A 13,845-nucleotide genomic window follows, 5' to 3' on the forward strand; every position below is an offset into this window, starting at 1 on the left:
GAATTTTAGTAAGAACTGGGATATGCTACCGGTCTCTGTCTTTTTAGCGTGTATTAGACAGCTCACTCATGAGTGTGAGTGTGGTATGCGTGCGTGTGTAATAGTAAAAAAGAAAATAAAATACGCTGGGGAGTAGGAAAAAAATGGGCCAGTGTCAAGCCCAGATGCGGTGGTGGCCCATCATTAGCCCATCCAGCCCAATTACTCTTGCTGCCCCACCCCATTTCCATGGCACAACAAAACCTCCGCCTCTCCATGGCTTCCCGGAACAATCCCCTTCTTCCTCCCGAGGCGAGGGTTTTGGCGAGGAGATCGAGCGGAGGATCTCTCTAGCCTCCCGCTCCGCCCAATCCACCGTCGTCGCCGCCCATTTCGTTGTCCGTCCAGCCGCGCGCCGCCGTGCCTTTTTCTTGGTTGCTGCGGTTCCAAGAAACCCCGCCATGGCCTCCGATGGTAGTTTCTTCCGATACGGTGGTTAGTCAGGGCCCTTCTTGCGTGTGCGGTTCTTGGAATTTCTTGTTTTCTTGGTCTCTCCTAGCGATTGTTTGTTGGAGGGATAATTTTTTGCTTCTTGCGGATGTCTTAGGTGTAATTATTGTTCTGTTTTGTTACTGATAGTTAGTTCTTGGTCGGAGAGGCAGCAATCTGTAGATGAATAATTAGGTTGCCACTCAATCGACAATCGACAGAGGGAAATGTTGCGGAAGTTCATGACCATATATATGCTTCTTGATGAGTTTCTCTACTGTCGATGGCGGATAATTCTGCAGCTCCTTGTCAATGGCGGTTGCTGGATCGGTGGATATGACCATTTTATGCTTCTTGAATGTTCAGGTTGCAGATATCTAGGTGTAATTCATGTTCGATTTAGTTGATACTAGTTAGTTTTTGCTCGGAGAGGCAGCAGTCTGTAGACAAATAGTCAGGTCTCCACCTTAATTAATATTTCAGTTGACATAAAAATGTTGGGAAGTTCATGACCGTATATATGCTTCTTTATGAATGTCTTGTCTATACTGTATTTCGATCACCTTTGATATGCACCGTTCTGGTCCGATTAATTTCAGTCCAGCGCGCCAGATAGCAGCTAAACCTGAAGATTGCCCAGCAATGTCATCAAAGTTGTCATTGGAGGATCTCCCGGATGCATTGCTCGCAGAGATTGTAAAGAGGATTGCCAACACAAGTGACCTGAAGTCCATTTCCCTTGTGTCAAAGCGTCTGTATACTATCGAGGCGGAGCAAAGAAGTTCTATCTGTGTTGGCTCTGACCTTTGTCCAGCGATAGATGCCTTGTCAGCACTCTGTTCCCGATTCCCCAATTTGTTGGAAGTAGAGATGGACTACTCTGGTTGGAAATTTCACTCGAATCTGCTAGAAAAACATATTATCTCATTGCACTTACCTGTCCTGCGTGATCTCACCTTATACATTGATGATATTCGTATGGGTTGTCTAGCTTCTTGCAAAAATTTGATGTCCCTCAGGTTGAACTCTGTATCAGCGATAGGCTCACGTGGACTTCTCTCGGTAGCTGTTGGTTGCAAGAATTTAACTTCTCTCCACATTATTAAGTGCAACCATATTGTTAGCAGTGATAAGTGGCTGGAGTACATTGGCAGTGCTGGGTCACTGGAAGAACTTGTAGTGAAGAACTGCAAGAGAATCAGCCAGTATGATCTCCTAAAATTTGGCCCTGGATGGATGAAGCTCAAGAAGTTCGAGTTCAAGTTCAAGAGAAGTTTTCACAAATATGAACCTCGTGACCCCTGTTATGTGGATAACTATCAGTATGGATATGATTTCTGCTGTGAAAGTTTGAAGGATGTCACTTTGGCTACGGTTGTAACTAAACCAGAGGTAGGACTTCGCTGTCTCCTGACAAAGTGCAAAGCATTAGAGAGACTCTGCCTTCACTATGTAATTGGCATAAGTGATCATGATATCATTACAATCTCCCAGAAATGCAGCAACCTTAGAAGCATCTCACTTTCTCAAGAGATGTTGCTCTGTGAAATACCTGGAGGCACAGGCGTAATGGCTAGGACGCCACTGACTGATGACAGCCTCAATGCTCTAGCCCTGAGATCTCATATGCTTGAAGCTGTTGAGCTTATGTTTTATGGTTGTGCTCCTGATTGGCCATCTGAGATAGCCTTCACACAGGATGGCCTTGTGACACTCCTCCAGTCCTGTCCGATTCGTCATCTCGTGCTACGTGGTGCTAACTTCTTCGATGATGAAGGAATGGAGGCTCTCTCATCTGCACAATTCCTGGAGACACTGGAGCTTATGCAATGTGTTGCTGTAACTGATGTCGGGATGCGCTTTCTTGCACAAAGCCCATGTTTGAAGAATCTCACACTGCAGATGTGTTACGAGGTTACTGATGATGGAGTGTGTGAGGTGGCTCGTGCACGGGATTTGGAGTCTCTCACTGTCGAAAGCTGTAATCAGATTACTGTAGAAGCTTCGCATGGGGCTGCCAAATCCGTTCACTACAAAGTTGATTGCCCAAGCTACTACGATTGATATAAAGATTAGGTCATTGCTGACTGTACATCATTTGTAGTTGCTTTCTCAGTTTTACCTTTCCACTATCTTTCTGTACTTGCTGTTGCCATGTCCTTATACCGCTTATTGTTCTCAATTAAACCAGTGTTTAATGGTTATCTTTTGATTTATGCAGGTACTACGTGTGATGAGTGAAAACTGGGATCATTTACTGCAACTGTGCTGTATACCTTATTATATGATCTTGGCAATAACAATCTCAATTTGGCCTGTAATCAGTACTGTTTAGCTTTGGGAGTGTCTGCAACTACAGAAAGGTGGAAGTGGAACTACTGCCAATCGTCTCAGACTTTCAGCATTTTCCTTCTGTGTATGCCACCTTCATTGTTATGGCCCTCAAGAAATGTTTCAGGATGTAATTGTGGCTACATCTTTAACAGATGATTATAGGTTTCTATCACGTCTTGTTTCTGTGCCTACTCTAACCTCTGTGAACTGATCTTTTCGCTTCCTACAAAACCGGCCCGAAAGGCATTGGGTCATTGGGTGTAGTCAACAATGTACACTGCATTACCTGCTTATAGTACAATATAAGATGTTTATTCATATGGTTTCTTCGTATGAAAAGCTGGGCTGTTATTGTTATATTATGCTTTCATGAAATATGTAGTCTTGAGATTTACAGGCAGTGTTTCAATTTCAGGTTGAAATTTCTGAAATTTTGGGTTTACAGTCGGTCCTGGTTTCTCTCGTTGAATTTTTTTTTCCTGAATTAGCTAAAGTTTGCTAAAATTTAGCCAAAATCCTCCAGAGTTTCAATTGAAACTTCTGAAATTTCGGTCTCGCCCGGAATAATTGTGCATCCCAGAATATTGAATCTTTCAGGTATAACTGGAGTAAGTTTTCAGGACATGCCTGCGTAATTTGCTACCTGTGAAATTGGAGACAAAACTCCATAACTCCGATGCATAATTCTTATCAGTATCTGCAAATTCTTTGCATTTTAACAGGTTATTAGGCGTGGTCTTTTTCTTGCACGCGTATGTCAGTGGTTAACTCCATACTACTATTCATTAAATCTTGAAAAACTTCAAGTTGTAATTTACATTCCACAGGCATATGTACCATTTTAGCTGGAACCTGGATGAAGATTGGATGGTTGGAGCTGATCATATTTCAAGGGCGGCCAGTTCTAGAGACATCAATTCAGTGAACATTTCATTTATTATTGTTGTTTGATCGGGTGAACGTTTCATTTGAAGCATCACTTTGGTCTGGTTTAGTTCCCAACTTTTTCTTCAAACTTCCGACTTTTTCATCATATCAAAACTTTTCTACACATATAAACTTTCAACTTTTCCGTCACGTCGTTTCAATTTCAATCAAACTTTTAATTTTGGCGTGAACTAAACACATTTGTTGTTAACTTGTGAGCATCATCCTTATTGGCAAAACCCTCCTTAGAGAGTTGTGGAGAGAAAACTGGAACATCGCTGCCCTGTTTTTGCGCCGGAAAACACAATGATTGTTCATCTTCCCTTCCTCCAAAATAAATCTTGCTCTCTCCTTGTCACCTCTTCACAGCCCAAAAACTTCGTATGCAACTGCTACAAGCAATCATGGCAGTGACGGATTGCGAGCATTTATTGCCAATCGAGATTGATCGTTTTCTGCTAGTGAGATTGAAGAAAAAACTGACGCATTTGTGAGCATTTATTTCAGGGCACTTATTTTAGCTAGGGGGATTTATTTCAGGGATTTATTTCAGGGCAGTGCTTTTTGTTCTTGTCGGTTACTACCTCCGTTTCAGATTATAAAACTTTCTAACATTGTCCACGTTCATATAGATGTATATATCTCAAATTTATTAATATATATATAAATATGAGCAATGCTAAAAAGTCTTATAATATGAAATGGAGGAAGTAGATCCTATGCACAAATCACAATATCTTTTGATTTTGATTTATGATATGGCTTGAAAACTCCATCAAACTTTGCCGTGAATGATGCTAGTTGAAACTTGAAACTCATGAATTGCCTGATGGAATGCATCCTTTGTTTGCTGCATGGTCAAATCGAATACATGCATTGCTATGTTCATTGCAATTGTAATAATGTTCTAAATCCCAGGCATAAAGCATGCTGAGTTGTTGCTGATTGTTGCATCCATTATGCGAAGCCCAAGGCCGGCAGTAGGAAGCCTGGTTTAGTTACCAAATTTTTTCCCCAAAAACGTCACATCGAATATATGGATATATAAATGTAGCATTAAATATAGATAAAAAACCTAATTGCACAATTTACATAGAAATCGCGAGACAGATCTTTTGAGCTTAATTAGTCCATGATTAGCCTTAGTCCATGATTAACCTACAGGCTACAGGTGCTAATGACGGGTTAATTAGGCTTAATAAATTCGTTGCGCGGTTTTCAGACGTGTTATGAAATCAATTTTTTCACTCGTATCTGAAAACCCCTTCAAACAACCGGTCAAACGTCCAATATGACACCAAAAAAAATTTCTTTTCACCGACTAAACACAACCTTAGTCCAGGCGGCGGCGACGACAATGATGCTGCTTCATCAAACTTTGCAGGTGCACGTTCTGCGGGCTTTCATGGGCTGTGATGGGCTGGTTTTCGTGGGCTGTTGAGCGGGTGTGCACATGAGCCGTTGGATCGGCTTGGACGATGGATATTACACTTGACTGCACGCTGGTATCTGAGGATCCTATTCCCCCGCGAGCGAGCAGAGGCGGCGCCGTCGCTCGTCCTCCGCCACCGCCGCCGGCGCCGATCCCCATCCATCCCGCGCCGCGAGCGAGCGAGCATCCTGCTGCTTCCGCCGCATCCATCCTGGTTAGCGCATCCTCTTTCCCATCTCTCTCTCTCTACTCACGCACTTATCGAATTCGCGTTAACCCTAGCTTCTGTTCTAGAAATTTTGCCTTAACCTTAGTACTAATAACAGCTTGTTTGTTCCCAAAAAGTTTGGGGGTTCAACTGTTAGATCCGCCCATGATAAGCTGCCTGTCGAACTGATTATTCTCTGGTATAACTCCTGCTTCCTTCCTGTATCCAGACCTCACCACTTAGCCCCTGTCAATGTACTCTGCCTCAGTTCTTGATTGGGAAACATAAGGTTCAGATGGTAACCTTTGCTTGCTAGTTGCTACCTAATTTTCAGTTTTTCATCATTGTACTTCAAGTTGCTTGTGACTCACTGGATTAATCAGTTGGGATAGATTATATGTTGGATGAACTTGTATAAATTGGTAGTATGCAAATTTTGGAGACTCAAAGTTGTAAGAGTTATCTACTAGCTTGTTTCTGTAGTCAAAGATGCTTGTCTTGAAGTTGATGATGTTAGCCTTTTTAAGATTCAATCAATGATGCCAAAGTATTTATTCAATGTAATAGTTGCAATTAGGTTTGTTCGCCCATTTACAACTGGTGTAAACGTGCTTAGCTTTGGGATTAGCTTAGCTGTCCGTGTGCTTGCTGAAAATGAATACAGCCAGTTGTTCGGTCAAAACCTCCGATGAACAGCCCTTATTGCAACATAGTTGTATCTGTCATAAGATTATCTTCTCTATTATTGTTATGCCGTGGGCTTATTGACTGAGGTTATAATCGTGCAAAACAGGAGGACAGGGTACTGGGTGTGGGCAGGCAGGCACTGAAACTGGACTACACTCTAGCTTCTTAGTGATTACCTCTAGATCAGCTCAGCAAATAGATGCTATTAACCACTTTGTTTACAACTTTACATGCATGATAATCGTTTTTGTATCCTGAACATGAGAATTTGAAATTTGTAGTAGGTGTCAATTACTTCACCAAGTAAAGTAGCTGGAAACATATACTAGTAGCCATGCGGGAGTCTGGTCTTCCAAATCAATCAAACAATGTGTGACTGGGTATCATATTGCACATTAACATGTATGCTAAAGGTCCTACGTTTAAACTGTTACTATAAGTGCTTATATTTGTTTGCCTTCCTGCTGCTCTTGTACTATATTCTTGATTCATATGTACAACATCTTATTACTCATGTAAACATTAAATACTAATTGTAACTGTCTAAATTTCTTCAGAGTTTTTAGTGCTTACTAACTTTCTTCAGATTTTCCGTTTGCTGTCTAAAACTCTTAAAAGCATCATGTTTTCATGAGAAAGCTAACGTTTACAGTTTCCTGGTGTGAAGGGCATTTGCAATCAGTGACAAAAGTTCCTCAGCTGTGGAGCCATGGCCGCCAAGATACGCATAGTGATGAAATCTTTTATGAGCCAAGCTAATAAAGTTGAAGGGGTTATTCCATACGCGCAGAAGGTTGGATTGCCTGAATCACGATCCTTGTATACTGTGCTACGATCGCCTCACATAGACAAGAAGTCGAGGGAGCAGTTCTCGATGCATGTCAAGAAACAATTTCTGGTACAGAAGGCGGAGACGCACGAGCTGCAGAAGAAGCTGTTCTGGTTGAAGCGCCTGCGCCTGCTTGGTGCTCAGTATGAACTCCAGATCAGTTTCAAGACCCGTTTGGACAAGAAGCTCCTCCAAGCTGCTTTGTCGTCAGGTTGCTAGAGCACTTCACTTACCACATTCACCCTTGAACAAGACTGCTTTTGCTTCTATGATGTCTTCATGATGAGATTGTCAAACAGTACTTGCATCCATGAAGCATTTCATATGATGAAACTGCACCATTTGGAAGAGTTTGAAGGAATGTAGTAGTAATCCATCCAAAACGTTCAGATGCTCTGAATTATGAAGATGTGGCATGATATGAAACAGATATCCTTCCGTTTCCGGGCTTCTCTTTGGTTTTGTTCCGAATGCCGTTTAACAAGTCATGACATTCCTATACTTTTCTCCCTGTGTTAAAGATGTTTTAGGGTTGTCTGTAAGTCAAACTTTTTCAAGTTTGCTTAAATTTATAGAAAAAAGATTTTTACACAATAATTATACCAGGAAAATATATTCCATGGTAGATCTAATGTAACCAATTTGGTGTTATAAATTTTTCTATAAATTTGATTGAATTTAAAGAAGTTTGATTTAGAGCAAAACCTAAATATCTTGCAAAGTATCTTTCTTCGTTTGTTCTTGATTCTAATGCACATGAACCTATGAGAAAAACCGGGTACACTGGATGGAAATGGAGATGAGCTGTCAATTTGTATTTTAGATGGAAATAAGCGGCTTTAGCCTAAGTTGGGCACTCCACTTTCTCGACTTACACCTGCTTCTTTTTCGCACGCATATGCCTCCTAAATTGATAAATGAAACGTTTTTTTTACAAAAAGAATTATATATCAAAGTTACTTTGAAAATATTAATCTATTTTTCAAAATATTTTAACTAATACTTAATTTATCATGCGCTAATTTTAATCATGTGCTAGCGAGTAACTTTTTTTTTTGTGAGAGAGAGAGATGGTTCTGAATCATCACTGTAGAACAAAGCCAACAGTAGTCTATCACATTGTTGGTCAAGAGTTATTATTATTTTCTAAATCATTTGAATTTGAATTTTTTTTAAAACAAACTCTTCCAAAACTTGTTTTCATATATGATGTTTGGGATAATTGTATCTATATCCCCACTTTTAATCTCAACTGTTGTTTTACCCTCACTTTTTAGGGTTTGAAATTTTACCCTCACTTTTTAAAACGAACCAACCATTTGCCCCCACTTGTAACGCCCGTTTGGTGGGTCCCACATTTATGTGTTAAAGAAACACAAATGGAAATTAAAAAGAGTATTATGAAATATTAATTTACCATTCTACCCCTGAATGAATGGATAGGGATGAAATCCCTCTCTTCCCCACACGAGTGTGGCTGTGCGTGTGGACACCCGAAACCCTAGACCTATAGACGGCAGCAGCGGTTCGGGCGTGCACGCAGCGGCGGCGAGCGTGGGACGGCGCTCTGGCGAGTCTCCGGTGGGGCGGCGGTTGTGAGGCTTCCCACGTGGCCACTCCTAGTCGCGGCAAGTGGTGGCCAAGCGCAACGAGCTAGGGCGTGACGAAGCCAGGCGTCAGGCGACGACCATGGGGCGTGACGAGGCAAGCGATGGCTGCAGGCTGGCGGAATGGAGGAAGGTGAGGGGCGGGAGGAAATGCTTAAATGGAGGAAATCCTATCAATGGAGCAAATTTTCATGGAAGAGGTTAACAAGTGAATTGATTCTTGTCATTGTGGGAGGCCTCAGTCTACCGGACGAATGGGGCCAGCACAGATGCGAGCTTGCACCGGACAAGGAGCGACATGGGCCAAAGAGAAGGAAGGGAGAGTGGAGTGGGTGGAGAAGAGGACTTAGGCGATGGGCCGAGGAGAACGAATGGAGAACTTCGGGTCGAATTTAATTATGTTTTCCGCTTGAATTTATTCGATATTGCTCAATCCCGGGCGACCGGCGTGGGGGGAGCCGGATCGGGCGCTCCCCCCCCCCCCCTCGCGCGAGCGCCCTCCCCCCACGTGACCACCTGTTGGGCCCACCCACTTCTCCCTCCCCTTTTCCACAAAAGATGTTTCACTTAGTGTACTCACAATGTTTCACTATGTATAGATCTAATGTTGCAGTGAATTAAAATATTTTTTTACAATAAAAAACCCATATATTTTGGAAACTCTCTATTAAGGGAATTTGGTTTATTTTTTGTTCCATAAAAAATGTTTCACCTAGTGTACTCACAATGTTTCACTATGTATAGATCTAATGTTGCAGTGACGAAACATTCCATTGCAACAAAAAAAAACCCACATATTTTGGAAACCCCTATTAAGGGAATTTGGTTTATTTTTTGTTCCAACGAAAAATATTTCACCTAGTGTACTCACGATGTTTCACTATATATATAGATCTAATGTTACAGCGAACTGAAATATTCTTTCGCTATTTGCTGAAACATTGTTTCTATATAAGGTGAAACAACACTCGATTTAAACGAGTAAAACATTTTCGATCTACTTAGTGAAACAATTCCGATATACCTGGTGGAACATCGTGCAACATTTAAAAATAATTTAATAATAAGCTAATTTTTTTCATCGGAATATATCCATCTGTGGTTTTGTTTTGAAGATTTAATTGCAACAAATTTAATGGTGCAATCAGATCATGATTTGGATAAGTAATTTAAGAGAAAAATCAGTTTAAAGTAGTTTTACACGTAAATCGGGCGCTGACGTCAGCGCCCGATTTTAACTTGCTTGCATCGGGCGCTCAAGCGGGAGTCATCCCTGAATTTATTGGGGGTATTTGGTTTGTTTGTAAATATAAATTTATTCCTGCTGCACGATCACTTTGCTAGTTATAATCCCACGAGACTATCCCGTGTTGTAGATAAAAAAAATCTTAAAATTTCAAGCACATTACGCACATGTACTAAAACCAGGCGTACACATGCCAATTTTCCGAAGTTTGTTAATATATCAACTTAAACCTTATTAACACTCCGATCTAACCACGCATGCGGATGCGGCCATTAATTCTTGCGTGTCGACCTCTCTCTCTGTGAATTCGATCCAAGAAGATGCAAGGGCCAACGACGACGTTGCCACCGCCGGCGGCGGCGGCGACGGCAATGGCCGTCGATCTGATCAGCCAATTGAACGACGACTTGCTCTTGCACATCCTCGGCTTCTTGCCGGCGGTGAGAGACGTGGCGCGCACCTCCGTGCTGTCGAGGCGGTGGCGCCACCTGTGGAGCATCGCGCCCTGTCTCCGCTTCGCCGTTGGGGATGGTGACGACGACGACAATGGCGATCGCGACGCCCATGCCAACCGGCTGCTCATCGCCGCCGTGGATGCCGCCGTCGCGCGGCGCGCCGACGTCGACATCCTGGAGATCTCCTTCAACTACGGCCCCTCCAGGCCGTGGAGGAGCTTCTACGAGCAGCCGGCCTGCGCCGCCGACGTGACCATGCCGTCGCACTCGCGCGCCGCCGCGTGGCTGCGCTTCGCCGGCCGCCACGTGCGGCGGAGCTTCGCCGTCGACTTGCCCCCGCTACCGCTAGGATGGCGGCGAGATCATCAGGCGGCGGCGGCGGCGGCGGCGGCGGCGGCGGCGGCCGGTGGTGATCTCGCCGAGCTGCCTCGCTCGGCGAGAGCCGGGACGATGAGGCTCCAACTGGGCAACGCGACGCTGACGGTGCCGGTCGCCGGCGTCGGCCCCGGCGCCTACAGCGCGCTCACCGACTTCCAGCTCCACAAAGCGACGCTCGCCGGCGAAGGCGCCGACAACCTCGGCCACCTTCTCTCGTCGTCCTGCAGCCCGCGGCTGCGGAGGCTGGGGCTCGCGTTCGTCGGCGGCCTCGCCAAGCTCCGCCTCGACGCGGCCGGCACGCTGGAGGAGCTCGAGCTGGTGGAGCTCCCCGACCTGCGGCGGCTCGACGTCGACGCGCCGGGCCTCCGGCTGCTCCGCGTCGACCTGTTCGACCTGAGCTTCAGCTACCCCGATCCCGCCCCGGTGAGGATCTCGGCGCCGAGGCTGGAGGCGCTGGCGTGCCACGACATGCCGAGCCCGGCGCCGCTGCAGTTCGACGGCGCGGCGGCCGTCCGCCACATCAAGAAGCTCGCCTTCTACTACCCGGTCGACGACGGTATGCTGCACAACGCCACCACCATCTGGCTCCTCAAAAACTGCACCGCCATGGATCACCTAGAGCTTGATTTAGTCATTGATATGCCATATAAAGGTAATTATTTCTTGAGTTTTCTTGGATAGTATGCTTTTACAACTGCAAAATAATCTAGATCGAGAGGCATCTCATTTTAGTACTGACGAGCGACAGACATCACATCACAGACGGGCAGAATGAATCACTTCTTGCGAAAGAAGAATCGCTTAACTAAGTACAAAACATATTCATACAACATGCTTCAAATAAATTGTTCTCTTAAATTATTCATGTGATTTACGATCCAATTACACCATTGTGTTCGTAATAATTAAATCTTTATAACAGGATCTCACATGATATATTTTTTTAGGAAAAATTATAAATTCCTTTTATAGTATGTTAAATTACTTTTAGATTTCATTAAATTACTTCTTAGATGTATAGAAGTAAATTCAATAAAGCATAAAAGTAATTTAATCTATTATAGAAGTAACTTAAAAAAAAGTAACTTGTCACAACAATTAAAATAAATCTATTGTGGGGGTAAAAACATAATTCTATCTGAAAAAAAATTAATCAACATATTATATAACAAACTAATAAACTAAACTATTCACTGCATGTCTGAAAAGTAATTTTGGCAAATCTAAAAGTAATTTATATATATGATAAAAGTAACTTACATATATAATAAAAGTAATTTATAACATATATATATTTTTCATCATAATATAATTATGTAAGATCTTGTTATAAATATTTAATTACAATGAATACAATGGTAGGATCGGATTGTAGATTAGATATGTAATTTGAAAGAAAAATTCATTTGAAGTTTAGCAATTAGGACTATCTTTCCTTATTGTTGCATGCTTGCATACTCCCTACGTGGGAAAGCGATGAGTGCTAATTAGACATGTCTACTTTTGAAAAAGTGCACTCGCGGTTGAGCAGGCTACCGGTTATGGAAACAATTAGGTTGCTGGCTTATGCTATTAGGAGACCACTAGCCGTGTAGTGCGTCCTTTTGCATTATAGTAAATTTTTTGCTGATTTACATGACTCATAATTGAAGTTGGATTATATATATTACAGTAAGTGAATGGCCGATAGGCGAGGACATGATGAACTATGTATCAGAACTACCCAGTGTTACCAATCTGGCAATTTCGATCTACGTTGGGACGGGAGGGCACACCATAGGAGCCACTCTAACCAAACTCATTGCAAAGTGCAAGAACGTCGAATACATCTCCATTGGCTTCAACGACTGGGTAGGTATTTTTGTGTTCAAAGGCTCGATCTGTTTCTCATTAAACCCTAGCTGGACTGATCAAACAGAAAACGTTTTTCATTGTTGTAATTGCAGAAAATCAGACATTGCTCGAATCTGTCGTGCTTCTGTCGCCAGCCAAAGGGTTGGGAGGACCAGAAGATCTCACTGGATCACCTTAGGACGGTAGATATCCGCAATTTCAAGCCGAGTGATGATTGGATACGCGTGCTGCAAGTATTGCTTGCAAACTCACCGGCATTGGACATGATGACGGTGGAGCTTGACAAGACTTATTTGAAGGAGATACAGAAGGAAGGCGAGAGTGTTCAGTTTGATGTACCTTGTTCCAAAGGGTTTTGGGCCTCTGTTTCTTCGCAACCTGATGAGCATGGGTTTGATAGCGTAGTAGTCAAGTATAAGTGGACATGAGGGATCTAAACTGTCGAAAACTCTAATCAAGGAATGTTCGCGGGAACCTTGGGCGGCGAACGCGCTACATTCCTATTTTCAGTTGATGCTGATTCCTACCCGATCCTTTCGTGTTTCCTAGTTTAGTTTAGGCTTTCCTATTTCTACTACAGAGATACTCTCTCCGTTTCATAATATAAGTCTATATTCATTAACATTTATATGATTGTAGGCAATGCTAGAATGACTAACATTATAAAACAGAGGAAGTACTTCTATTGCATAACTAAGTTACTTCTGTTGCATGTAATTACTTCTACTACAGAAAGTTACTTCTATTGCATAGCTAAGTTACTTCTATTGTATAGCTAAGTTACTTCTACAATTTAAATACATTACTTTTAAATTAATAAAATATTTGAATATATCCAATATGGATCTTGCATTATCACATATTTTATGTAGAGTATAATGATGCAAATATATCTTGAAAATAATACGTGATTTAAAATATATAAGTTATTAAAGAGCTTAAATCTAAATGTAATTTATGCATATGATAAAAGAAACTTACATATATAATAAAAGTAATTTATAACATATATATATATATATATATATTAGAATATAATCATGTAAGATCTTGTTGTAAAGATTTAATTGCAACGAACACAACAATATAATCGGATTATAAATCAGATAAGTAATTTAAGAGAAACTTCTCTAAGAAGAAAAAAATATATAGATATTAAGTGTAGTAGTAGCTTTTTTTTTGAAAGAAGAATGTCTCTTTTTAGTACTATCCAGCTAGCACTCTCAGTCTAGTTGTGTCCATCTTCTCTTTGTCCCTTTCCAGTGGTCCCCATTTATGCATGTACAACACAATTTGGAAAGCTAACATCGGTATCACATGTGAGGGATAGTGATACACATATAATAGTGTTTATATAATAATAGCGTAATGCTTGGTTCATATCTCGTATATTTTCACAGCACGAATCTTGGAGGGGATC

The 13,845-nt window shown here is 42.1% G+C and overlaps 3 protein-coding genes across 4 annotated transcripts; all 3 read left to right on the plus strand.

Moving 5' to 3' along the window:
- The first annotated feature begins 260 nt into the window (after nt 1–260).
- LOC127756611 (F-box/LRR-repeat protein 14-like) lies at nt 261–3,245 on the plus strand. Of its 2 annotated transcripts, XM_052281962.1 has the most exons (3): nt 261–474; nt 1,068–2,544; nt 2,690–3,245. In XM_052281962.1, exon 2 carries the CDS (start codon nt 1,111–1,113, stop codon nt 2,530–2,532), a length of 1,422 nt encoding a protein of 473 aa, XP_052137922.1. In that variant the 5' UTR covers nt 261–474; nt 1,068–1,110; the 3' UTR covers nt 2,533–2,544; nt 2,690–3,245. The 2 variants fall into 2 exon arrangements, with proteins under 2 accessions (XP_052137922.1, XP_052137921.1); XM_052281961.1 differs by having other exon boundaries at nt 261–2,544.
- Nucleotides 3,246–5,234: 1,989 nt separating this feature from the next.
- On the plus strand, nt 5,235–7,386 carry LOC127756579 (ribosomal protein S10, mitochondrial). Its single transcript, XM_052281935.1, has 2 exons — nt 5,235–5,375; nt 6,724–7,386. Exon 2 carries the CDS (start codon nt 6,766–6,768, stop codon nt 7,102–7,104), a length of 339 nt encoding a protein of 112 aa, XP_052137895.1. The 5' UTR covers nt 5,235–5,375; nt 6,724–6,765; the 3' UTR covers nt 7,105–7,386.
- Nucleotides 7,387–10,643: 3,257 nt separating this feature from the next.
- Nucleotides 10,644–12,879, plus strand: LOC127756352 (uncharacterized). The gene is made up of 3 exons (XM_052281710.1): nt 10,644–11,223; nt 12,244–12,422; nt 12,518–12,879. Exons 1-3 carry the CDS (start codon nt 10,644–10,646, stop codon nt 12,851–12,853), a joined length of 1,095 nt encoding a protein of 364 aa, XP_052137670.1. The 3' UTR covers nt 12,854–12,879.
- Nucleotides 12,880–13,845: the final 966 nt, after the last annotated feature.

The sequence above is a fragment of the Oryza glaberrima genome, chromosome 12 (genome assembly GCF_000147395.1).
Source record: "Oryza glaberrima chromosome 12, OglaRS2, whole genome shotgun sequence".
In the NCBI taxonomy this organism is placed as follows: Eukaryota; Viridiplantae; Streptophyta; class Magnoliopsida; order Poales; family Poaceae; genus Oryza; species Oryza glaberrima.

What these genes read in the sequence shown, in the direction of transcription:
- LOC127756611 (XM_052281961.1), top strand. Translation starts at nt 1,003, where the DNA reads ATGTCTTGTCTATACTGTATTTCGATCACCTTTGATATGCACCGTTCT.
- LOC127756579 (XM_052281935.1), top strand. Translation starts at nt 6,766, where the DNA reads ATGGCCGCCAAGATACGCATAGTGATGAAATCTTTTATGAGCCAAGCT.
- LOC127756352 (XM_052281710.1), top strand. Translation starts at nt 10,644, where the DNA reads ATGAGGCTCCAACTGGGCAACGCGACGCTGACGGTGCCGGTCGCCGGC. An exon ending in CATTGATATGCCATATAAAG is followed by an intron (nt 11,224 to 12,243) that starts GTAATTATTTCT and finishes TATATATTACAG; the next exon opens with TAAGTGAATGGCCGATAGGC. An exon ending in CCATTGGCTTCAACGACTGG is followed by an intron (nt 12,423 to 12,517) that starts GTAGGTATTTTT and finishes TTGTAATTGCAG; the next exon opens with AAAATCAGACATTGCTCGAA.